At 52.0% G+C, this 22,730-nt stretch overlaps 10 protein-coding genes across 11 annotated transcripts; 3 read left to right on the top strand and 7 right to left on the bottom strand.

The window, feature by feature from the left end:
* Nucleotides 1–314: 314 nt before the first annotated feature.
* AAFC00_005399 (uncharacterized protein) lies at nucleotides 315–1,837 on the bottom strand (the record flags this gene model as incomplete). Its single annotated transcript, XM_069345177.1, has 5 exons — nucleotides 315–742; nucleotides 799–1,104; nucleotides 1,163–1,390; nucleotides 1,457–1,751; nucleotides 1,808–1,837. The coding sequence occupies 5 exons, from the start codon at nucleotides 1,835–1,837 to the stop codon at nucleotides 315–317; spliced, it is 1,287 nt and encodes a 428-aa protein (XP_069203006.1).
* A 577-nt stretch (nucleotides 1,838–2,414) lies between these two features.
* Nucleotides 2,415–4,611, top strand: AAFC00_005398 (uncharacterized protein; the record flags this gene model as incomplete). The annotated part of the gene is made up of 4 exons (XM_069345176.1): nucleotides 2,415–2,636; nucleotides 2,700–2,771; nucleotides 2,828–4,420; nucleotides 4,477–4,611. The coding sequence occupies 4 exons, from the start codon at nucleotides 2,415–2,417 to the stop codon at nucleotides 4,609–4,611; spliced, it is 2,022 nt and encodes a 673-aa protein (XP_069203005.1).
* Nucleotides 4,612–4,710: 99 nt separating this feature from the next.
* AAFC00_005397 (uncharacterized protein) lies at nucleotides 4,711–5,516 on the bottom strand (the record flags this gene model as incomplete). The annotated part of the gene is made up of 2 exons (XM_069345175.1): nucleotides 4,711–5,140; nucleotides 5,248–5,516. 2 exons carry the CDS (start codon nucleotides 5,514–5,516, stop codon nucleotides 4,711–4,713), a joined length of 699 nt encoding a protein of 232 aa, XP_069203004.1.
* Nucleotides 5,517–5,898: 382 nt separating this feature from the next.
* AAFC00_005396 (uncharacterized protein) lies at nucleotides 5,899–6,728 on the bottom strand (the record flags this gene model as incomplete). Its single annotated transcript, XM_069345174.1, has 3 exons — nucleotides 5,899–6,135; nucleotides 6,209–6,572; nucleotides 6,685–6,728. 3 exons carry the CDS (start codon nucleotides 6,726–6,728, stop codon nucleotides 5,899–5,901), a joined length of 645 nt encoding a protein of 214 aa, XP_069203003.1.
* Nucleotides 6,729–7,639: 911 nt separating this feature from the next.
* Nucleotides 7,640–9,880, top strand: AAFC00_005395 (uncharacterized protein; the record flags this gene model as incomplete). The annotated part of the gene is made up of 1 exon (XM_069345172.1): nucleotides 7,640–9,880. One exon carries the CDS (start codon nucleotides 7,640–7,642, stop codon nucleotides 9,878–9,880), a length of 2,241 nt encoding a protein of 746 aa, XP_069203002.1.
* Nucleotides 9,881–9,992: 112 nt separating this feature from the next.
* AAFC00_005394 (uncharacterized protein) lies at nucleotides 9,993–10,893 on the bottom strand (the record flags this gene model as incomplete). Its single annotated transcript, XM_069345171.1, has 3 exons — nucleotides 9,993–10,198; nucleotides 10,324–10,608; nucleotides 10,680–10,893. The coding sequence occupies 3 exons, from the start codon at nucleotides 10,891–10,893 to the stop codon at nucleotides 9,993–9,995; spliced, it is 705 nt and encodes a 234-aa protein (XP_069203001.1).
* Nucleotides 10,894–12,237: 1,344 nt separating this feature from the next.
* Nucleotides 12,238–15,295, bottom strand: AAFC00_005393 (uncharacterized protein; the record flags this gene model as incomplete). Of its 2 annotated transcripts, none has more annotated exons than XM_069345170.1 (5): nucleotides 12,238–12,563; nucleotides 12,617–12,726; nucleotides 12,786–13,050; nucleotides 13,116–15,183; nucleotides 15,254–15,295. In XM_069345170.1, 5 exons carry the CDS (start codon nucleotides 15,293–15,295, stop codon nucleotides 12,238–12,240), a joined length of 2,811 nt encoding a protein of 936 aa, XP_069202999.1. The 2 variants fall into 2 exon arrangements, with proteins under 2 accessions (XP_069202999.1, XP_069203000.1); XM_069345169.1 differs by having other exon boundaries at nucleotides 15,254–15,286.
* Nucleotides 15,296–16,007: 712 nt separating this feature from the next.
* On the bottom strand, nucleotides 16,008–17,170 carry AAFC00_005392 (uncharacterized protein; the record flags this gene model as incomplete). The annotated part of the gene is made up of 4 exons (XM_069345168.1): nucleotides 16,008–16,145; nucleotides 16,206–16,699; nucleotides 16,758–16,870; nucleotides 17,004–17,170. The coding sequence occupies 4 exons, from the start codon at nucleotides 17,168–17,170 to the stop codon at nucleotides 16,008–16,010; spliced, it is 912 nt and encodes a 303-aa protein (XP_069202998.1).
* Nucleotides 17,171–17,973: 803 nt separating this feature from the next.
* Nucleotides 17,974–19,254, bottom strand: AAFC00_005391 (uncharacterized protein; the record flags this gene model as incomplete). Its single annotated transcript, XM_069345167.1, has 1 exon — nucleotides 17,974–19,254. One exon carries the CDS (start codon nucleotides 19,252–19,254, stop codon nucleotides 17,974–17,976), a length of 1,281 nt encoding a protein of 426 aa, XP_069202997.1.
* A 1,627-nt stretch (nucleotides 19,255–20,881) lies between these two features.
* AAFC00_005390 (uncharacterized protein) lies at nucleotides 20,882–22,650 on the top strand (the record flags this gene model as incomplete). The annotated part of the gene is made up of 3 exons (XM_069348244.1): nucleotides 20,882–21,021; nucleotides 21,072–21,873; nucleotides 21,931–22,650. 3 exons carry the CDS (start codon nucleotides 20,882–20,884, stop codon nucleotides 22,648–22,650), a joined length of 1,662 nt encoding a protein of 553 aa, XP_069202996.1.
* Between the last annotated feature and the right edge of the window lie 80 nt (nucleotides 22,651–22,730).

The following is a 22,730-nucleotide window of genomic DNA, read 5'->3' as shown; positions in this document are numbered from 1 at the left end:
CTGACTCGAGGCGCTTTGTTATTTACATACGGTACAGTATAATTCATCTCGCTGTGAAAGAGCAGTGCTAGATAAACCTGGGTAAGACATCTTCGGTGATCACATTTGCTCTACCACTCAGCTGTGGTAAGACCAAAGCTGATTCTGAAGTCCGTTTACATGTTGGCCTGAAGCAGATAATATCAAAGAAAGAGAAAGAGGAGGTTTGTATCACTCCGCATCTCTCATTTTTCGAATTGTAGCACGTTCACCACCAGCGACCAGTGGGGTTCGATCAGCATCTGCCTGGCATAATATGAATCAAGCTGTTTCCATCAAGATGATTTCTTGCCCGTCAGAATCTCTTCTGCCTCCTTGTCCTTGGTTCCGACGCTTCCACTTCTCTCGCTGGCCTCGAGTGTCTTTACAGCTTCGCCTGACTCTCCGCTGATACTCTTTCTGGCTGCTTCTTTGAGGCGCGCTGTATCTTCTTCCTTGATATCTTTACCCTTGCTTTTGTCCGTCTCCTTCTCATCCTCGCTGTCTCCAAGGCTGAAAGGATCATTCTCCTCGGACTCGGGCTTAGGGGCGATGGATGTGAGCGGCTGCCACTTGGCTGATTTGGCTGCCGAATTGGGAGAAGCACTTCGTTGTATCTTGCGATCTGCAGCATCGACCTCATCTACCGGTCCGGATTGTGGGGGAGCCACGCCAGTCTTGAAGAGTTCTGGGTCATTGAGCGGACGACGTCCTGACCCCATGCCTGAATATAACATTAGCATGCCTTTCATTTGTCCCCCGTAGCATCGTGCGACTTGCCTTCATCATCTCGTAGCTCCAATGTAGTGAGATCATCATCAAGAACGTGAGGATCGGCGTCGTATCGATCCCTGTCGGTGCTCTTCCTTCCCGTCTCTGCTGACTTGCGTATGCCGTACATTTGTTCTGTCTGCGAAGGTCCGAAGTTCTGTCTGCGCGGGGGACTTTCCATTCTGGGCGGACCACGGTACGGATCGTCCTCATCTCCATCGATACGCTTTCTGAAGTCGGATATCCATTGGTTGACCTTGGACTGCGTCTCGATGAAGCCTTTGCGCACGTTTTCTCGGATGACAGGAAGATCATCTTGGTCATGTCAGTATACCGATGCTGTTTCGTTGGAGTAGACGAGAGCAGAACGAACCGTCGAAAAAGCTATGCTCCCTGTTCTCCTCACTCATGCCTGGTCTCGTTGGCAGTGGTGGCCCGCGGTCATCACCTCCACCTCGCTGGGGACGGCTAGAGCTCTGGAAATGCTCAGCAAGTTGACGCGCGTACATCTCGTCGGCATCTAATTGTCGCTGCGTCACTGCAGGTCGAGGAGGCTGTGGCGGAGGCGCTTCCTCCTCCTTGAAGTCTGGATCAGACATGCCTGGCAGGGGTCAGTCGAACCGCGTGCAGACAATCAGGGGTACAATTCGCGGTGTGATCGACTCACCAAGCAAGGCATTAAAGGCTGGCTCCACCTTGCCACCACTAGCTGTGAGTATGGCCTTGATGACCTTGACATCGATGTTGGGGAATGCCTCGATCAGTGTGTGCTCAGCCTGGGCTCGGGGGCTCATTGGCCTCGGTGGCTTCGCAGGTGCTGCTTCCTCGTCCTCTACGAAAGCAACTCGAGGCTTTGGCGAGGCACCTGTGTTTGGCTTCGAAGGCGTGGCGCTGGCCGACTCTTGAACTTCATCATCAAAGTCGAGCTCCCTTGCTGTAGTGGGGGACTCGGCACCCGCTTTCTATCAACAAGTCAATGTCTGTTGCTAACGATGTCGGTAGGGATGCTCAGACTCACGGGCTTCTCAGCTGGTGGATTATCAGACATATTGTCGTTGATATAAAAAGACTGAGATGGAAGTTTGGTGGGATTGTTTGCAGCCTAGAAGTAGGGCAAGCAAGGTACAGTATTTATAAAGTTCAGGGAAGGTGGGTGTTGTTTGGGGTGCCTGAGGATAGGGTCATAATCATACAGTACCTTACTGTACCTTCCCTTAATCATATGGTTCTTAGGGCCCCACCACCACCACAGCAGCTGCCGCCTCCGCACTGCAGCCCCAGCGTCATCGCTGCCGCCTGTTTGCGCTGTTTGATCCATTGCTTCTATCACATACTGTGCAGCCGATCATCACTTTATAAAACACATCGCTCTTTGCTTGTGATGAAATACGATACATCCCACTTGGGTATCTGAAGGACTAGCTAACCCTGCAACATGTACTGAGTGACCATCGTGCTCGCATGTCAAAGAGAAAGACCGACGCCTAGAGAGCCATTTCGACATCAAAATGTTCCCGTAACAAATAATACATCATCAAGCTCGGCAATTGCAGAAGAAGAAGGAAAGATTGCACTTTCTAGCATAATCTGACCACTACTTGTCCTAGAGTCGAGAAACGAGCAGTATGGCAGACTATGACATTGCTCGGGATTTCATCCCAGCTTTGCACAGGCCGTCTTCCCTTTTACCTATCGCCAAACATCGTGAGGCTCTTCTCTACTTGACAGAAACCTTTCCTGTTGTCATTGTTGTTGGCATGACCGGAAGTGGAAAGACCACACAAATCCCCCAGTTTCTTGAGAGTGCCGGATGGTGTGCTGATGGACGCATGATCGCTGTGACGCAGGTTGGTATGTTCTGATCAATCTTTCACGTTCGATTGTGACATGCCACTCACAGGACTGGATAGCCGAGAAGAGTGGCTGCGACTACCGTGGCTGCAAGAGTAGCTGAGGAGATGAGATGTACACTGGGTCAGGAGGTGAGTTGTGTATTGCATACTGTAATCTTGTCGTAGCATGTTTCTGATTCAGGTAGGTTGGCTATTCCATCAGATTCGAAGATGTTACATCTGCATCCACAAAGATCAAATTTCTGACCGACGGTCTTCTGCTACGCGAAGCTCTGGTCGATCCTCTACTGTCGCGGTATTCCGTCATCATGGTAGATGAGGCGCACGAACGTTCCCTGAGCTCCGATGTTCTTTTAGGCGTACTCAAGAAGATTCAGAAACGCCGCCCCGATCTACGCATTATTGTGAGCAGTGCCACGCTGCAGGCTGAAGACTTCCTCGGATTTTTCACGTCTAGTACTGGAGAATCCACGGGTGATGCGACAGCAGAGCTGGGTGGGAGCACTGGTCGTATCGTAAGCCTTGAAGGAAGGATGTTCCCTGTTGACATCCATTACCTGACTTCTCCAGCTGAAGACTACGTCGACCATGCTGTACGCACTGTCTTCGAGATCCATTCTCAGGAAGGTGAGGGAGATATCCTGATATTCCTGACTGGCCGTGAAGAGATTGACAGCTGTATCGAGAGCATTACCGAGCGCATACCATCCCTACCGACGGAATCTCAGGGCCTGCTTCCATTACCGCTGTATGCCGGCTTGTCTACCGAGCAGCAGATGTACGTGTTTGAGGAGACACCGGAGAACACCCGCAAAGTCATCGTTGCTACAAACATCGCGGAAGCGTCCGTCACGATACCTGGCATTGTTTTCGTGATCGATTGTGGCTTCGTCAAGCTCAGGGCATTCGATCCCGCCACTGGAATCGAGACTTTGACGGCTACAGCGATATCGAAGGCTGCAGCTACGCAACGAGCAGGACGAGCGGGCCGCACCAAACCCGGGAAATGCTATAGACTATTCACCGAGTCTGCTTTCGATTCGCTGGACGAGGCATCAATCCCAGAGATACAGCGGAGTAACCTGGCGCCGATGATTTTGCAACTGAAAAGCTTAGGCATTGATAATATCGCACGATTCGAATATCTCACGCCGCCGCCTTCAGAACTTATCATTCGAGCTCTGGAGATGCTGTACTCATTAGGCGCACTGGACGACTATGCCAGACTTACGAAGCCGCTCGGCCTTCGCATGGCCGAACTCGCAGTCGAACCCATGATGGCAAGAGTCTTGTTGTCTGCATCAGACTTTGGCTGCTTGAGCGAGATCTTGAGCATCGCCGCGATGACGACCCTGCAAGGATCTGTGTGGTTTCAGCACGAAGGCGAGAAAAAAGCAATGGAAACATCAAGGTGGAAGTTTGCTGTTGATGAAGGAGACCACCTGACCTTGCTTAATGTGTATCAGGCTTTTGTGACAAAAGGCAAAAATGACGCAGCATGGTGCCGGAGCAACCATCTGAATTTCAAGAGCATGACGAAAGCCGTCAGCGTAAGGAACCAACTGAAGCGATACATGGAGCGATTTGGAATCAATGTGGACGAGAGCCTGGCTTCGCGAGAAGTATTGAGGGCCGGTGGACCCGACAAGGCAGAGCAGATCCGCCGATGTCTCACTATAGGCTACTTTGCACATGCTGCTCGGATGCAGCCTGATGGAACTTTCGTCACGGTGGATGGTACTACGACGCTATACGCGCATCCTAGTTCTCTGATGTTTGTGAGAGGGCCCATATCCTATCTTAGTACGTTACTTGTTGCTGACAATCACACCAGAACCGCAAGGCGGACTGGGTCATATTCCACGAAGCGATGCAGACCGGGGAGAAGACATTTATAAGGGACATAACGAAGATTGAAAAGGGGTGGCTGACGCAGTATGCGCCCGAGTTTTACAAGATCAGAAAGTAGATACCCGTACGAGAAAGCAGTGGGATCGGTCGAGTCATTTGATGGATTGCACCAATAAGAAACGCATGCTTTTCTTCAACCACAGCAGTGTGACCACGTTTACATGCCATGTCTACCCCCAGCACCACCAAGCTCACTACCTACGCCACCTTTAACCCCAGCAACCATCTTATGATCACTAGGATTAGCAGCAGCCTCATACAAGAAATTGACCGGCTCGCGACTCAAATGCAACCACTCGCCCTTGAAAGCGAGATACGAAACCCTCGTCTCATCCTCGTCGCCCCTACCCCAATTGTCCTCGAAGAACAGATCCAGCGAGCGCACGGTATTGAACAACGCGCGCCGCACAGGCACGTCTTGCACCTCGGACGTCTGAGACAGCGAAAGCGTCTGCGTGGGCGTCATTGCCGAAGCGGTGTCGAAGTCCAGCGTGTCTTGGTTCACGAAGACTTTGAGCGTCAGGGGTGCCGAAGAGCTCGTGGATGTGCGGATCAGGATCGAGTGCAGCCGGATCTGCGCTGTGAATCTGTTCATCGTCAGTCCCTCTGTTCTCGTCGTTTCTTCACTGCTACAGTCGCAACGAGCGTAAAGCCATCTCGATAACACAGCCAGGGAGCAAACAATATCACATACGGAATATGCATCAACAACTGCTCATCGGCGTCACTGCACAGCTCCGGCTCGACATCTAACCGTTGATCCCACGTCTTCTGACATATCTTTGCGCCCGAGTCCGGCACCGACTCATTCAGCGTGTTGATTGCGCTAAAGCCGATTTGCTGGTAGATGTGGTTTTGCAGTGCGGGCGTGATGTCGTCGCTGTGGTCGTGGGCGCCGTGCGAGTGCGAGTGCGAGTGGTCGCCGTGGCCGTGGCCCGCGTGTTCGTCGTGGCAGTGGGACATGGGGTCTTGTTGCTGATTGGTTGGTGTTTGCGTATATGTACGTGTATGTACGCGTGTATATGTATGTTTAGTGTTTGTTTATGCCATAGGAGAGGCTGAGGCACTGGTAGTGATTCACATGATTTTGTTGGTGATTGCATCAAGGAGGGGCAAAGCGTGGGTTGGACATGTAACCCCACCTACCCACTTGAGCAGTCGGAGATCATATGGCACGTGCTAGGGCGTATAGCATAAAAATCAAGTGGCCATTTACACTTGGTATATGTATATGTCTATATAGTAGATGAACGAAGTGTATGTGAAATATAACTAGATACAGATTGGGGTATTTGGAAACAGCATCGAGATGTGAAGCAGGTCTATATGGAATCGTGCTCGGGCGTCACGCGAGTATCGGCGTTGCACCGTCGCTGGCCTCTTTCTCCCGCGCTCTTCGTCGTGCTCGTTCCCTCGGTGTCTCGTTCGGTGCATCAGGCATCGGGGCGACGACTCCAGACTCGGAGAGACTGGGTAGGTTGACCTTGGGCGCGGCCATTTCAGCAGCCATGGCTTCGAGCTCGTCCTCGACCTCGTCCTCGTCGGCATTAGTCATGCGCATGCCTAGAGTTTCGTTGATTTCCTGTTCACGTTGGTCAGCGGATGGCTTGCGTTGGCACACGTGTATAATGCAGCCTGGAGGGCACGATGCATACATTCTGGTAGGCCCTGGCCTCTTCACTCTCGCCCATGATCATCTCAACACGTTCCAGACCACCCATCTCCTTGTGGATCTCTTTGAGTACGCTGGTGCCTTGCTGGAGACCAAAGACGACGTCCTTTTGCACGAGGGCGAATTCAACATCGCTGGTCAACATTTCCAGCTGGGCCAGCTGTTGGTCTGTTTTGGCGAGCAACGACTCCTGGTACTTCTTCTTGCGCAGAGCAAGTAATGCGCGGTTCTTGTCGCCTTTCCGTAGACATTCCTTGGCTATCTCTTTCTCGCGGTTCGTGATGACTGTGATGCGTTTTTGGTACTGGTGGAGCTTGTCACGTTGGTTTTTCATGTCCAGGATAGCCCTTTGCACGTGTCAGAAGAGTCGTGTTCATACTACTGAAGAATCGAGCATGGGCAAAAGGATCAGTCGGTAATGTTGCATGTGTGTGCAGTATACAGAGAGGCAATGCTAACCTGTCCTGGGACGAGATCTTGGGCGCGCTGCTCGCATTACCCATTGTGATTCGCGCTGACGACTTCCATACAAATACTATAGTGGAGGACAACAGTCAATTGAGAATATGCTCTTGACTCGTCGCGTGCAGTAAAAGCACGTGGATGTTTACTCCAGCGCTGCTATTGTTGACTTGCACATGTTGAGGGGTGAATCGGGATCCTGTAGATCATACACACTCGGCGCCGCGAGACTCTGGGGAGCGGATGATGTCACTTGTTCATGGCCATGTGCTACCTGAGGTGTATACCTTGACCGATGGTCATTGTATGGACGTGAAGGACCTCTATGCTTTGTCCCACATTTCAGACAATTGCCTCCTGGCTAGGTGTAATGTACTGTACCACGGCATCCACATGTCTTGAAGATGGTATTCGATACGTCCCTTCAACTGTAGAAAACCAGATGGACATGGTCTCGCTAGCCTCTATGTACGGTTGACACGATCGTGGAGGCAGAGCTCACGGAGATAAGATTTATTGGGACCCGGGCGCAGTTCTGCATGAGTCAGGCTGCCTCAGTTTCTTCCGGTTGCACAATGAAGGTCGTATTTGGTCAATGACTCCCCAATGGAGATGCAATAGCTCTTCCATGAATCGTCTTCTATTCTTAATGACTCCATAATGACTGGTCGATGACTAGATGACGAGCGCGAGAATTGTCAATGAACCACCAACGGATAGTGAATGACCACCCAGTGAATGGTCAGTGACTGCTTGGAGAAAAGTCAATGACTCAAAACTAGCTCTTTTGTACCACACTTGACTCATGTTGAGATACCGATAGAGGATGTCGGGATTTCGGCGTGGAAAAAAAATCCGGGGATCTCAAAATATATCATACATGAATATGCAGCGCAGACAAACCCTGGGAAGCACTCAGCAGCTGCCAGGATAAAGACTGGGTTGGATCATTATGCCGGGCAAGGCGCGCAGAGGGGGCATTGGCCTGTCGGGAGCCCTCGACAACGACATCTATCAAGCAGTCTCCCATCTTCTCCACGACCCCAAAAGCTGCCCAGACATCCCCGCCCTGTATCAAGTTATCCAACGATCGAATTCGAGTTTGAAGCGAAAGCCGAAGAGAGTCCTTGAAGACAGTCTCGAGAGGATCTTGGATACGGTCAGAGCAGACATCGTCGATGACGATGAAGAGGCGCCACTTGAACAGCAAACGAAAAAGGACACAACGATGCAAGACGCCAACATCATGAATCGAAGCATTACCGGTTCCTGGAACATTGCGACTCCCGCAAGCGCATCCGAAACAGTGTCTGCAGCCCAGACTCCGTCGGCGGAGGTCCCGAAGAAGCGCGAGGTCGATGGGCAACCGCTGAAGAAGAGGTCCAAGATTAGACAGGCCGAGGAAGTCGACCGTTCACCACCTACAAGTATCCAGCTGGAAGATTTGGGAGGCGTTGACGGCGTGAAGCGCCAGCTCATGAACATGCTTACTCTGCCATTGATCCGCCCACAGCTCTATACTAGCTGCCATATCCCCATCCCCCGCGGCGTCCTTCTTCACGGTCCTCCAGGTTGTGGAAAGTCAATGTTAGCAAGAGCGAGCGCTGCCAAACTCGGCGTACCATTCATCGAGATCCTTGGCCCGTCAGTCGTTTCTGGCATGTCTGGTGAATCCGAAAAGCAGATCCGTGATCGTTTCGACGAGGCCCGGAAGTTGGCTCCTTGCCTGATTTTTATTGATGAGATCGATGTGATTGCGCCCAAGCGAGAGAGCTCCCAGAGTCAGATGGAAAAGAGAATAGTCGCACAATTGCTCATCAGCATCGACAGCTTGGCTCTCGACAGCCAGGAAAGCAACGGAAAGCCCGTCATTGTGCTTGCAGCAACCAATCGACCAGATGCAATCGACACTGCGTTGCGGAGAGGCGGGCGATTCGACACGGAAATCAACATGGGCGTACCGAACGAGCCAATGCGTGAAGCCATCCTGCGAACACAGATGAGAAACACCCCAGTCGCCGACGACGTGGATTTTGCAGTACTGGCCAAAATGACTGCGGGATACGTCGGTGCCGATCTCAGGGATTTGGTAGGAAAGGCTGCAATCTGGACCATGGACAAATACCAAGACGCTCTTATCCAGCAGGTTACCACAGTGACAGCCAACGACACCACAGATGGTAGCATGGATGTCGACCGGGAAACAGTCGAGCTTGGAGTCGATCAACTATGGGATCGACTGGTCAAAAGAGCCAGAGACACCGAGATGGCCGAGCCCGAAGGCTTTGAGAAGATGGTTCTCCCGATGGAAGCATTCTTGACCGTCCTTCCCGAAATCACTCCATCTTCTAAACGAGAAGGCTTCGCAACCATCCCCGATACTACATGGGAAGACATCGGTGCTCTGCGCACAGTCCGAGAGGAGCTGCAGACCGCCATCGTCGAGCCCATCAAATATCCAGATCTTTACGCCACCGTCGGTATTTCCGCCCCTACCGGCGTGCTTCTATGGGGACCACCCGGCTGCGGAAAGACGTTGCTGGCCAAAGCCGTCGCCAACGAATCAAAAGCAAACTTCATCAGTGTCAAGGGCCCCGAGCTGCTCAACAAATATGTGGGTGAGTCTGAGCGCGCAGTACGGACACTCTTCAACCGCGCGAGGTCCTCCGCGCCTTGTGTCATTTTCTTCGATGAGTTGGACGCACTGGTGCCGCGTCGTGATGACTCGCTTTCGGAAGCATCTGCTCGCGTCGTCAATACACTTCTCACCGAGCTCGACGGTCTGTCCGGCCGCGCAGGCATCTACGTTATAGCCGCCACGAACAGACCAGATATCATCGACGAAGCCATGCTGCGTCCAGGCAGACTCGAGACACGCATCTATGTCGGCCTGCCCGGCGTCGACGAACGAGTAGAGATCCTAAAGGCACTCATCCAGAACAGAAGCAAAGGCAGCAAGGGTGGTGTGTGGCCCGAGCATGTCGAGCAGATTGTGCGCGACGAGAAATGCAATGGCTACTCTGGTGCTGATATCGAGGCCCTCCTGCGTCAAGCCGGACAGCACGCTCTCAAGAGGAAGGACAACAAGGTCTCGGTCGAAGACTTTGAATATGCTGTCAATGCAGTCAAGAAGAGTGTGGGCAGTATCGAAAAGTACGAGAGGTTAAAGAAGAAGTTCGCCAGCGGCTTTTGATTGTAATAACACATATATACCCCCGTCTTACCCTCAGATCGTATTGCATCTTTCGAAAGATAGCCATACAGACTCAAGGCACGCCAGCGTGCGATGAACAAAGCCTACCATCCTATTCCCACTTTTTCATCAATTCGTTATCCTCAATCATCTCCGCAAAGTTCTCGATCTTGGTGGTATGGCTATAAGGCTTGAGCTCGACTTCCTTTCTTACCGACGACGCGAAACACGATGACCACTTCAGCCTAGGCCAGGCCCCAACCACATTTCTGATCGTGTCAGTGTTCACGAGCTCTGCGTACGCAGCGGTATTATCAACTATCGTCGCGCGGAATTTGGTCAGTCAACGCTGCCATCATATCAAAGTAAACACACCCATCCCACCAACGAGATCAAACCAGAAGAACAGAAAAGGAGAAAAAGGAAAGAAAAGAAAGACACACCAAGCGTAGCAATCTGGATCAAAAATCCAAGTTGCGCAATCATGCCGGTCTCGCCACAATCCTGATGTCTAATGATCGCCTCGGCAACCGCCTCGGCCTGCGCCTGAGGCGACCCGTTCTGCGACAGCAAATCAAGAGCCTTGTAGCCGCCTTGGAACTCGAACGACAGGTGCGTGCTGCGCATGTTGGTTGCTGTCGTGCCGATGTCGTGGAGCAGACATGTCAGTAGCCAGGTCTCGGGGCTCAGGCGGAAGGAGGGGAAGTGGGCTTTGAGGATCGCTTGGCCTGATTGGCGACGTTAGGAGGCTGTTGGTTGGTGGTCTGAGAAATTAGAGAGGGATGGAAAGAAGACTCACCGTAGTAATAAACCCGCATACTGTGATTGAACGTCTCCTGCGGCAGGTTCTCTCGAGCATATTTGGTGACAGTCTGCACGAGCGGACTGGTTGGTGGAGGGAAATCATCGACCGTCACTGCCTTGGGTGGCTGTGGATCTTTCCTGCTGTTGACTACTTTGTCAAGCGATCTGGGAACGGGTGTCCACCCGTGTTCTTCTACGATTTTCGACATTGTCTTCTCTGTTTTGCTTTTCGGTTCAGATTGTGTGAGAGTCAATGAGACGAGGCAGTCGCTTACAGATGGATGACCACAGTGTATCTGTGGTCTGCATGCTTATATATGATACCGTATCTGACTACGCATGTGTGAACTCAAAGTACTCTATTGCGCTGTTATAGCGTCATATGTTCGCCGATCGCAGGTGCCTCGAAGTAGCTACAGGCAAGGGTTCAGGCCAGGACTCAAGTGGGGTCCGAGGGAGAAAGTATGCTTATTACCGCTTCGGCTGGGGATATGCATCTCCGGAGCATGTGTGCGTTTTGCCCACAGAGTGAGGTGCGTTTTATGCCTAGTAGTTCACGAACTACTGGCTATCTCAGTAGAGGTCTTCACAATAGCCTGCCTAAGACCAAAGTGCTACCTTATTTTAACAATTGTTTACTAGAGGCTTCGTGTTGGAACAATCGCTCTACTGAGCGGTGGTTTCACTGTATGTAACAGGTAGCTTTTGCCTGTCTAGTGCATGCCACCCTTCGCGCGGATGATTGTTGTTTATATGCATTCCCATCCTGCAAAGAGTAATACGTGCGATATCGTCCACCGTCTCCAGCGCCGAACAACCTCGGAGTTTGAAACCGCTTGGTTATCGAAGCCGTATCTATGGCAGCGATCACAGTGAACTTATCCGAAGTGCACTCTACCTAATAACCGCGAGATATCTGCCACCTATCATCAATCACCAGCTGCAACTTCTGAGCGAAATTCAACAAGGGTCTAACCAAGAGCGGCTAGCTTATCTCCTCGCGAGGGTCGCATCGCGAGTAGTGAGTGTGTGTCAGATTCATTGCCCGGACAGTGGCGAAACAACCTCCAACGCGAGATCACCAGGTTGATGTAGCTTGTGCTTCAGTTCGCAAGTGACCGTGAGCGCTCGTCAGGAACTGTCTAACTGGGACTTCCATGCTGTACGGTGAAAGATTGACATCTCGCGCTGTTTATAGCATCGAGCAACGATCGTGGCGATAGCGTGGCCAAACCACATTCTGCTAAGACACATATGTGCACGATCGGTGGGATTTGAGCCGGCTAGCCCTTAATGGCTAGGCTGATGTCATCATGCGTCTAGAAGGTCGTTGAGTATCTAATGTTTGTGCATCTGATCGTTTTGTCAACTTGGTGCATTTGGTTAGTATGTTATACACCTTTGATCAGATAAAAGCAGGCAATTGTTGAGATATCTCATGTTCACGATGTTGATCGTGCATGCGTGCTTCGAGAATTGATAGTCTAAGCATCGCAGAGAGACCATTGGCTTTTGGCTAATACGAGCTGATTGTACTTTTGATAGACCATTCTTCAACCACCAATTTCCCAGATAGCCAGATTGCCTCCGGTCTTGCTCTTCTTCTCCCTCCTCGGCTTGGTGCCAATCTCGTTCAACTTGAGCATATGCTCGCTGGTATGCGCGAAAGCAGTGACGACTTCCGTCATGCGTCCTGCTGCCATGATGGCAACCGCAAGCCCAGTCTTGTTGTCTGCCACGACGGCGGCCAGGTCCATGGCGTTCATGAAGTAGTCGCGGCTCTTCAAGTGGGCTGCAGCGCACAGAGCGGCGTTGTAGGCCAGCACGACTTCGGGGAGATAGTGGGCGCGGATCTGGGATAGTTCTGATTCTTCTTTGTCTGTGATACCAATGTCAGTGGCGGTTTTGCAACTATGGGGCAATCTGACATACCGTCTTTCGCTCTCAGTAAGATACCAGTGAAGACGGGTTCCAGAGTGTTGCATGTGTCCTCAAACGCCCTTTTCAGTTTGGACGGAGCAGACGTAGGCTGTGGGATTTTGCTACGTTCGGTGTTAGCACAACGGTCACCCTCTCCACAGGCGATAGTGTATCAACTCACCTCATGTGCTCATGTTCCATGCGTCTCCAGTTCTCCAACGCAGCGATTGCACGAACAAGGATCGTCAGTTCGTAGTAGGCTTGTGATTGGCGCTGTAGAACGCGTAGTGTCGCCGCCGCTCCAGCATCGTCCTGGAAAGACAGGATGTCCTCGCGATCCATCACATTGACCGCCCGACCGAGTACGGATCGAGACTTTGTCGCTGACAACGACTCGAACGGCAATTTCTGTACTAGGCGGGATGCTTCCAAGAAGTAGCCATGGACTGTGTGATCGATATCAGTATCTGCATAGCTACAAGCGGCATGGGGTCATGTACGGGGTACTTACGAAGCAGTTTACGACAGGCGTATGCCAGTGTACTAAAAGTGACGTCCCAGTGACCTTCCACGAGATAAAATACAATCAGATGATCAGCAAGGGTCTCACTTCCAGTGGCGGCCGATGTGAAGTCAAGCTTGATGCGTTGTCCCGGGTAGACGGTATCTGTCGTCTCCTCGACGATCTGGAGATGTGCCTCGTTGAGATCACGCTCGAGAGTAAGATTCCGGACCAGGTAACGGCTTTGCTCGATCAGAACAGCCATGGGGTCTAGTCCGTAAACACCCATCAACTTGATAAAGCTGACCTTGTCCTGGACATGGTCAACCATTGAGAGCACCTGAGCCAGTGAAGCCTTGGCTCGCGCTGGCGCCATCTTGGAAGCATAAAGGGGAGCAAGGTCTCTCTTTCCGACTGCACTCAGGAAGTGAATGTACGCAGCGACAATGTTGTCCATGGCCACGGTCTCTGCAGTGTCTGCAGACAAGGGCGGATAGAACTCGCGCAGCATAATGAGCATGTGTGTGGCGATGCGCAAAGCGTCAAAGTCATTCGCGATAGCAGTCTCACGGCGGTTCTCGGTCGCGGCACTTCGATGTTGCGATCGGTACCATGCAGCGCTTGTGATGGCCGAAGAGAGACCCTGACAGAGATTCTCGAAGCTGTTGGCTATCAAACTAGCTTGTAGTAACTTCATTGGCTGGCCAGCTTCACTGCTCGTGGCCGGGTCCCCCTGTAGCTTCTCCATGAGATCGATGGTGATGTTGGTATTGAATGAATCCGGAGTCGGTACGTATGCTGTTGTGACCCTGTCAGGAAGTTTCTCATGCAGATACAGATCAAACTTGTTCAGTAGCAGTGAGTTGTAATGGGCGTAAAGATGATCATCCCAGGTCTTGCAGACTTTACGGACCGAGTCGAGATGGCCGCTCATGAGGCCATAGACAGCAGCCTCGTACTCATCGGTACCCTGTTTGGTAGCAAGAGTGTAGCAGGTGTGACGCCAGAGTGTTCCAGCAGAATAGCCGGGGATAGGAATGTCTTGTGGGGAGTTCACTGCGGCGCCCAGACTGACAGCTCGCCAGTCTTGATTCCGCACAGAGCACCATTCGCAAACCTCAGCCCATGGTGTACCGCGTCGCAACATGCTCCAGCAGGAGATCCACAAGGAACGCTCTGAGAGAGCGTCCTTTTTCTCAAGCACGCCGCGCTGGCGACTAGGCGCGTCAGGATCAAGCTGTGAGACCAGGGGCTCGTTGGTATCGGAGCACCGAATATCCAGCCCCGCCGCATTGTCTGCAGGTAAGAACCTGGCTCTCTTTGCGCCCTTTATTTTTTCTCGCGTCTCCATCCACCCATTGACCCACACGCCAGCGTCTTGGTTGGAATCTGGTGAAGTGCCATCAAGCTCGTCGCTGTCCCCATGGGCGGCCGTCTCCTGGAGCCATTTCAACACAAGGTGCCTCTCGCGCGCCTGATCATCGTTCAAAGTGAAGTTGTCCCAGAGGGCGGATGGTGTGGTGTAGCGGTTCGTCGGAGCTGACTGAGCCAACTTGGCCTTCCGTTCGTGTTGCGCTTGCTCACTATTGGGTCGGTATCTGAGCTCAAGCATGAGGCGAAACAATTCCCAGGTGTCACTCTCAGTCTGCCAATATTTGATTGTGTGTAATGGATCACCGCCGTCGAGCTGTTCGTCCTCGTCTCGTGGGTAAATGGAGGTACCGGGAAGCGAAGTGTGCGATTCTCTGCATCTCTTGCCAAAATCATTCTTCTTGCTGTGTAAGCGGCGCGCGCTGTGCTGCTTCTTCAATTTGTTGATAACGGAATTGGCGTAAGCCTTGTATTCGACAGTGAGCTCGTATGCGGCGCCATAAGCATCTTCGTCGTGCAGGCGGTTGTTGAATTTGTCCAAGGTCTCGGCGAAGTGGTCGACTTCTCGCCCGACGCGATCTGCCATGTCTCGCAGAGGGGAGATTGGATCCGCGGCGTCGTCTTGTGCGGTTGTATGTTGGACAAGTTCCCAAGAAGGCTCGGGCTGATCCATGTCGACTCTGGCTCGTTGCGGATGCGCGCTCTGCTGATAGGGTGTAAGCAACACGTGCGGCAGTTTGAACAAACGGGGACTGCTCATCTCTACTTTCACTTACCTTGCGATGCACCGCCTTCGTCGCGCGTGTCATTGGAGCCATGATGAGGTGCTACAGACCAAGACTGATGCAGGAATACAAGCTCGCTTTGATTGCGACGCGCAAAGTGGATTGTAATATGCTTGATGTATAGAAAACAAGATGGACATGAATACATTCAGATACAGCAGGAACACAATACATCGGCAGTCGGCATCACTTGTTCCCGCACAGCTTCGCGAATAAGACACGCGAGTCATGGATCAACGCCAGCTCCAGAACTTCACTGACATGACATTCTGTACGATCGTGTATGGCTATGGCTATGGCTATGGCACTGCTACTCATGTCCATCAGATCAGCTCATGTGCAAGACAGTCTTCTTCATTACGAGTGTAGAATCGTGGTGAGCCCAGAGTGTCTACAGTGTATCTCGTCGTCCAAGCTATGGATGGCTTCAATAGCTTCCTCATTACAGGGTTGACCCTGCTTGAAGCTCACAATCATGTCAACATAGTAATAACGGATCGTCCTCACAGCCAGTTTCAAAGCAGGACTTGACCCAAAGGACAATCGCAAAGACGTAGATCTAGCACTTTGTATTTTCGTACATGAATTTTTGTTCTCCATAACATCAGTCACCTCGATGTTTTACGTCGCACTCTTTTTCCATGTTAGATCATTCGCCGATCCAAAAACAACGCCGGATGGTCTCTGACCACGGAGACCTCACCATTGCAGCGCCTTATGTTCTGCAATGTGGGCAGAATAGAATCTAGTAAACCTTCTTCTTCTCGTCCACGCTGAATTGTCCTGGCCCCATGTTCACGAGGAGAAGCAAGCCACCAACGATGGATAGAATCTGGAAGAAATCGTATTTGGCGAAGTCCTTGTGCGGGTGGTGGGGGTGCAACTGCGGAAAAGTCAGTTAGTCAATGATACCTATCCTCTCAGGCTTGGAGACTTGTCTTACTGTCCAAAAGTTGTTGACAAGCAGGTTGAAAACGCTCAGGATGACCACGAGCATGACTGCACTGAACTTGGCCTTGAATCCAACGACGACCATAACGCAAGCCACTGCGCCCACCAGAATAACCAGCACTCTTCCGAGACTCCACTCGCCAGCGAAGACGAAGCCGATGAAGAGGAAAATCAAGAGAACACGTCCGGCAAGTTGGAAGTACATCTTGCGGTCCTTCTCGTCGAGTTGCGGCAGACCGGCAGGCGCAAATTTCTTGCGCACCCAGCTGTCCGAAAGAACCATGAGCAAGCCTCCCATGACGGAAAGGTTTCGGAGGAAGAAATTGAGATCAAAGATGAGTCCATAACCCAGAGCTTGCGTGACAACTACTCCGAGAAGACCAGCGACCGCGTACTCGCTATGTTTGCGAACGATGATGAGGAAAGAGCATGCCGTCATGGCGATGACGTTGACAATGAGAAAGATATGAGTGATGCCTCCCGGAACTGCGATGGTCAAATCAGCTGCTGGGATTCGACACTTCCAGCGTCCGGTAGAACTCACTGCGTCTGTAGTCATGAAGATAGGTAAGTTGGTCACTCCACTGAGTGATGATGCGCAATGCGTCTTCCAGGAAAGTAACCACGATGAGGAATCGACCGATTGCAGGAACATATCTGTAAAGAGACTTGTGTCAATACTCGTCTCTGGTAAATGCAACCTCGGAGGCGGCGACTATATGCCAGTGACATCCGGATTGACCTTCTATGTCCCTAATGAATTCAGAGTTGTCGTAAAGCGTCTACTCACGGCTTGACCGGGTCTGCCAGCGTGTCTAACCAGTCCTCGATTTTACTCGTCTGCTCGCGGATGGCGTCCAAGGGGCTTGGGTCATTGGTGGCATCGCCCGCGCCGGGGCCGCCGAAGGCGTTCTGCCCGCCCAGGTGATAGCCTGCCGTTCCTCTGATTTGTGCCATGTTCGATGGTAACCCGCACACTCGTCACGCAGTGAAAAGTAGCCAAAGTACACCGGGTTGTTGAGGATTATCTCGCGACGGGGATAGACAAGGTATAAAGCAGTTAATGTGCCTACTCTGTACGAGACAATGCCAGCTGTTGCATTAGTAGCAGGTGCCAAGCTTTCTGGGGGACTTGACCAAACCCATGTCTGGACCTCGGAGCCGCTTAAGGGGTTCGTGATGACCGCGGGGTTTTGAACAACATTCACGGTCAATGGTCTTGAGGTCTCTCGAAGGACTGACCTAAAGCTGGTCAGAGATACGAGGTTCATTTCACTTATGCGTAGAGATGTGAAGCAATCGAGTGCACAGTGTGCTACAGCCGAACTCACGACCGACGCAGATGAGCATCAAAGCATCATGTCACAGATCGGATCTCCCGAAAGTCGATCAACAAGTGGCATAACGCAGAGTACCTTGGCTAAACTCTCTGTGTGCTGGTACATGAGTTCCATCAAAACGATGATAACATTAGAGAAAATACAATACAAAGAAATAAGAAAAGATCTGAACCCTCGAAAGCGTCTCACAGATACAGTGGACTCCATCCGTCCTTTCAGCTTTTATGTCATCCAGCCATTATCTCAGAAATAACATCCGTACGTGCTGGTAGAGAATAAGAACATGCGCCACGAATGCATGGTAGCCGTTCCCAAATTGCTAATAGAACTCCAGCGAAATGACGCTTCCGACTGCCTTGCAGCAGTAGTGACCACGGAATAACCAACCATGGTATCAAAAATCTGAACCACCGTGGCCAATCATGCAGTCCACGGGGAGTCTTCGGGGTGGCTGCCGGCGTCGTAGGTATAGCTCGGGCTATATCCGTAGCCATTGGAAGCTGAAGTCGACGCCTTGTGCGAGACGACTGGGACGGAGGGAGCAACAGGAGCTGGGGCCGCCTCGCTTGCCGTGTAAGGTGCGGATCCTGCATCGCTGCTGTTTGCTTCAGCTTGTCCAGTAGGCTTCGTCTTCTTCTGCTTCTTGCCCTTGGGAACGGTGTTCCAGCCAGACTCGTCCTCGCTCATCTTCTTAGCCATTAAAAATTGATCCTCCTCGGAGGGAACACTTGGCCTTGGCGGCTCGTCAAAGGTGTCCAGAAGGCCTGCATTGCTGGTTCCTACTTCTTGCGAAGGAGCTTGGGTAGCGCGCTCGGCAGCCTTGACAGCCCACTCGCTAACAGCAGGAGGCTTGGACTGAACGCCATTCCTTGCAGGCTCGCCACGGGCTTCGCGCGCTGTGCGACGCTGAGCCTCCAGTAGGGTTTGTCGCTCTCGCTCCTCGGCCTCACGCTGAAGCTTGCGTTCCTCCACCTTCTTGCGGTTCTGTCTTGCCTTCTTGGACTCGACGACCTCAGCTGGTGCCTGGCGCTGCTGCTTAGCCTTGGCAGGCTTAACAGACTCGGTGAGTCGCAGAACATTAGGACCTGACGCGGTGGGCTCAAGCATGTCTGAAACATCGCCAGCAGCCAGAGTTGGTGAGCGTGCTGGTGTCCAGTCGTCGTCTGCATCGGCAGCGTTCGAAGAGGCAGAGGAAAATTCGGGTGCGCGTCCGGCGGCGGACTGCTTAACAGTCTTGTTGCGCGAGTCAGTGCGTTGCGGGGGTGCGAGGCTGGTGCCCTTCTTCATCGACAGGAGCTGCTGTGCCCAGGCCTTGTTGTCGTCCTCTTCAGCCAGGTCTTCCTCGTCACGGGCTGAGCCAGATGCAGCAGCTGGGGTGGGCACAGATTGTGCCGGGGCCGGCTGCTTCTTGCCAGCTTTGCGCTTCCTGGTGGTCGTCTCTCCACTGCTGGTGTTGACGTCGCCCTTGCGGGGGTCAAGGGTTGAGGCGGTCGCTTCAATGACTCTGCTGACTGGTGCTGGGTTCTTGGGCTTGGCCTTGACATCGTCGCGCTTGCGAGCTGGCTTCACAGCGGATGGGATTGACTCTGAGATGGAGGTTGCGCGAGTCTTGTTTGGCTGCGGCTTGGTTTGGGCGTTGTAGTAGTAGAAAGCCAGTCCACCGACTACGAGGGCAATGCCCCAGGACAACCACGGCTCCATGTCTGCGGGACGGATTGGTACTGAACAGATAATATTGTTAATGTGCGTCCACAAGCTCGACTGGCTGCAGGGGACTGCTCACCTTGTCCAACGACAACTCCGAGGCGCTCGAACTGATCTTGAGCCGGAATGCGCAGTGGTTGGTTATAACTGTGCCGTTGTCGAGGTGCTGACACACGAAACCTGATGACACTTATTGTCAGGGCAGGACTCAGGTGTAAAGGTGAGGGTACGTTTGTCGTTGAAGATGGGGCACTTGGGGACAGTCCTACTTTAAAGCAAGGACGAAGCGGAAATGTGGAGAAGAACGCCACAGGCGGGCAATCTGTCCTAAGACAACGACGAATCAGCCGTGCAACTCGTGCAACAAGCTGTAAAGTCAAATGGGAGGCAGTGAGGGAGGTTCGAGAAAGTCACACTTTCCAGTGCGGAACAATGAAAACAAATGTAAGACAGCAGTAACAGGTCGGCGAGAGGCCCTCGATAACACCTTGTGATCACTAAAGGGGACACCTAACGCGGACCTCTCCAGGCGAAGGTGGTGCGCCGCGTTTCACCGCACTGACCTTCGATGACTTTGGTTGACCAGCTACAGGAATGGTCTACGTGTCAATTGGCCCGCCGGACAGTATTTCATCAATTTCACAGGGAGCCAGGAACTTGTTGTGCACATGGAGTATTCACAGTGGTGTCTTGATACGGCCGTCCACCATTGATTCGTGCACAGCTCGCGTCATTATAACAATCGAATTCTTGATCGGCCGAGAACAAAAACAGTGGCCTTTCAGCTTTATTATAGGAAGAAGCTTACTGCACCATACAGTACCTCCGTACAGTGCAGTTCACCGCAGACCGCCAACCACTTCGGTAGGTGATCTCGACCCTCTATATCGACTATTCTTAAGAGCTGGCCTGTCGCACTGGCCACCGTACATTCGAGTTCAACTACAGACAGATAGTGCTTGCAACACTCTTATCTTCAGAAATGTCACTGTGCTGCGTTTGTATGATCTGCCTTCGCGGAGAATTCTACATTAGAGGGGCAGCGGACTTGCAATTGTGATTTGGATAGCTTGACGGGCTCTGATAAGCAGTCCGTCAGACCTGATAACATCTCATGTTACTTAACGATGTAGTCTGGTGCAGTCTCGACGTACCTTGTACGGATGCATACGATATCAAAGTAGAGCCATTCCTGCAGGTCAATTACAAGAGCATGTGCTCGTACATGTGCCACTTTCCACCCTTGGTGTCTGACGGAGGTGCTCTTACCTCCGAACCTCCTAGGCTCCTAGCTAAGGTGAAGAGCGTACAGTATTCCTGTCTCAAGCTTTCCCCTCTCAACAAGAGCCGACAAATGGAATGCTTGGCGACCTCACCATCTACTGTACCATTCACTTGCCCCTCCATTCACTAGACCATACACCATATTGTAGCGTTGTGCTCCCAGTTAGTAGTCGTCGAATAATCATGCAGCTCAATCGCAACAACTAGCGATACTAGGGTTTCCATAGCTTGCAGATGTGATGTCTTTGACGCGATTCGTTCTCGATATAACTCGCTTCTGGCTCTCGGTGTGTGGTTATGCCATTTACAAGCATGTCGTATGTGGAACAATGTCTAATCAATGCGACAGAGACTATGGATATGGCTGACGCGCAAGAGCCAAAAAGACATACAGCTCGAGTGCCTCAACCAAGCTCGATTCTACGAGGAATGGGAAGCAGCAGCGTTTGCCCTCGATGAGATATATGGCAATGACCTTTGGTACTTGGCGCATTTTTCCCCAATGAGCTCCCTATCTAATAACAATACAGGCGTCAAAGTGCGCCCTCCAAAGACTACGACTACAGACTACTAAATCATCGTCTGCAATATATCATCGAAGCTCGTGAAGACGATGATGTTCTCGCCCTTGTCAACCTACTGCGTTCGGGGCTGGTACGCAATCTCGGCAGCATCACCACTCCTCGGCTGTATAATCGGGCGTATGCGGGCACGAAACTATTAATCGAGGATTATATCACACAAGTAGCTCTCGCAGTGGAACATGTTGCGACATATCCCACAACTCCTGGCTACGATGGCGGTCTCACCAGCCAAGCAAAGTTGGACCTGTTGCATGATACTCGGCAGGCATTTGGGAGAAGTGTTCTTGTACTACAAGGCGGCTCCATCTTTGGTCTCTGCCATATCGGCGTAGTTAAAGCATTGCATCTCCGGGGTCTCCTACCTCGGATCATATCTGGCACGGCCACTGGCGCACTTATCGCTGCACTGGTTGGCATCCACAGGGAGGAGGAACTTCTTGCTTTTCTCAGTGGAGACGGCATCGATCTCAGTGCGTTCACTGCAAGTTCAGAGAGAGCTGCAAATGCTGCTGGAACCACTTCAAAGCGGCATGGTTGGTTGCCTACTCTTATGCGACGAGCACGGCGATTTCTCACCCAAGGTGTCATATTGGACGCCAGCGTGCTTGAGCAATGCGTTCGAGCAAATGTCGGCAATCTGACGTTCATGGAGGCATATCAAAGGACCAAGAGAGTGCTCAACATTACCATTACCTCAGTTGGTGGCGGACTTCCAACTCTGTTGAACTATCTCACTGCACCTAATGTGGTAAGTATGATGGAAGCGAAAGAAAATGACCTGTTCGCCTCTTCTGACACCGAATAGCTTATTTGGACCGCCGCATTAGCATCAAACACATCTGACGCAAACTCGGTTCCTCTACAATGCAAGGACGAAGATGGCAACATCACACCCTGGACGTCCATGCAAGACACATATCTCAAGCCCTCGAAGCGGACCCAGCATGTCGGCGAGCGCGACTCGCCACTCCACAGAATAGCCGAGCTCTTCAACGTCAACCACTTCATCGTGTCGCAAGCCCGACCATATATAGCCCCCTTCCTGCAGAGCGACATGCACAGCCCAAAGCCACGCTACGCAGGGCGATCGAGTCTGACGATGAATGTCTTGAAAGTCATGGTCATGGAGATGCAACACCGGCTCAACCAACTAGACTCGTTAGGGTTCCTATCGCCCGGCGTGCGTCGCTTCCTGCTAGACGAGAACGTGCCCGGCCCGAGTCTGACGCTGGTGCCCGAGGTCACGCTCGGCGATTTCCCCAAGTTGTTGGAGAACCCCACGAAGAAGGGTATCGAGTATTGGATCATGAAAGGCGAGCGGAGTGTCTGGCCGGCAATTGGTGCGTTGAAGATCCGTTGCGCGGTCGAGGTCGAGTTGGATCGTGGCTATCAAATGGTTCGGCGCAGGAAGCCGTTCGATGCGAGTCCTAAGAATGCCACCATCGACGATGATGCCGTTACCGAGCGGCACAGGAGTAAAAGAAGGATCACCGCGGCGAACACAGGCAATGGGTCGAAAAGATGAGAACGGGAGAGCGGACCTGATTTCTCAACGATACTAATCTTCAGCGCAACTTTCATTCTCTATATAATCTTCCTTTTGTA

This window comes from Neodothiora populina (assembly GCF_041146345.1).
Source record: "Neodothiora populina strain CPC 39397 chromosome Unknown canker_contig_5, whole genome shotgun sequence".
In the NCBI taxonomy this organism is placed as follows: Eukaryota; Fungi; Ascomycota; class Dothideomycetes; order Dothideales; family Dothioraceae; genus Neodothiora; species Neodothiora populina.
This window is presented reverse-complemented; position numbering and strand designations above follow the sequence as displayed.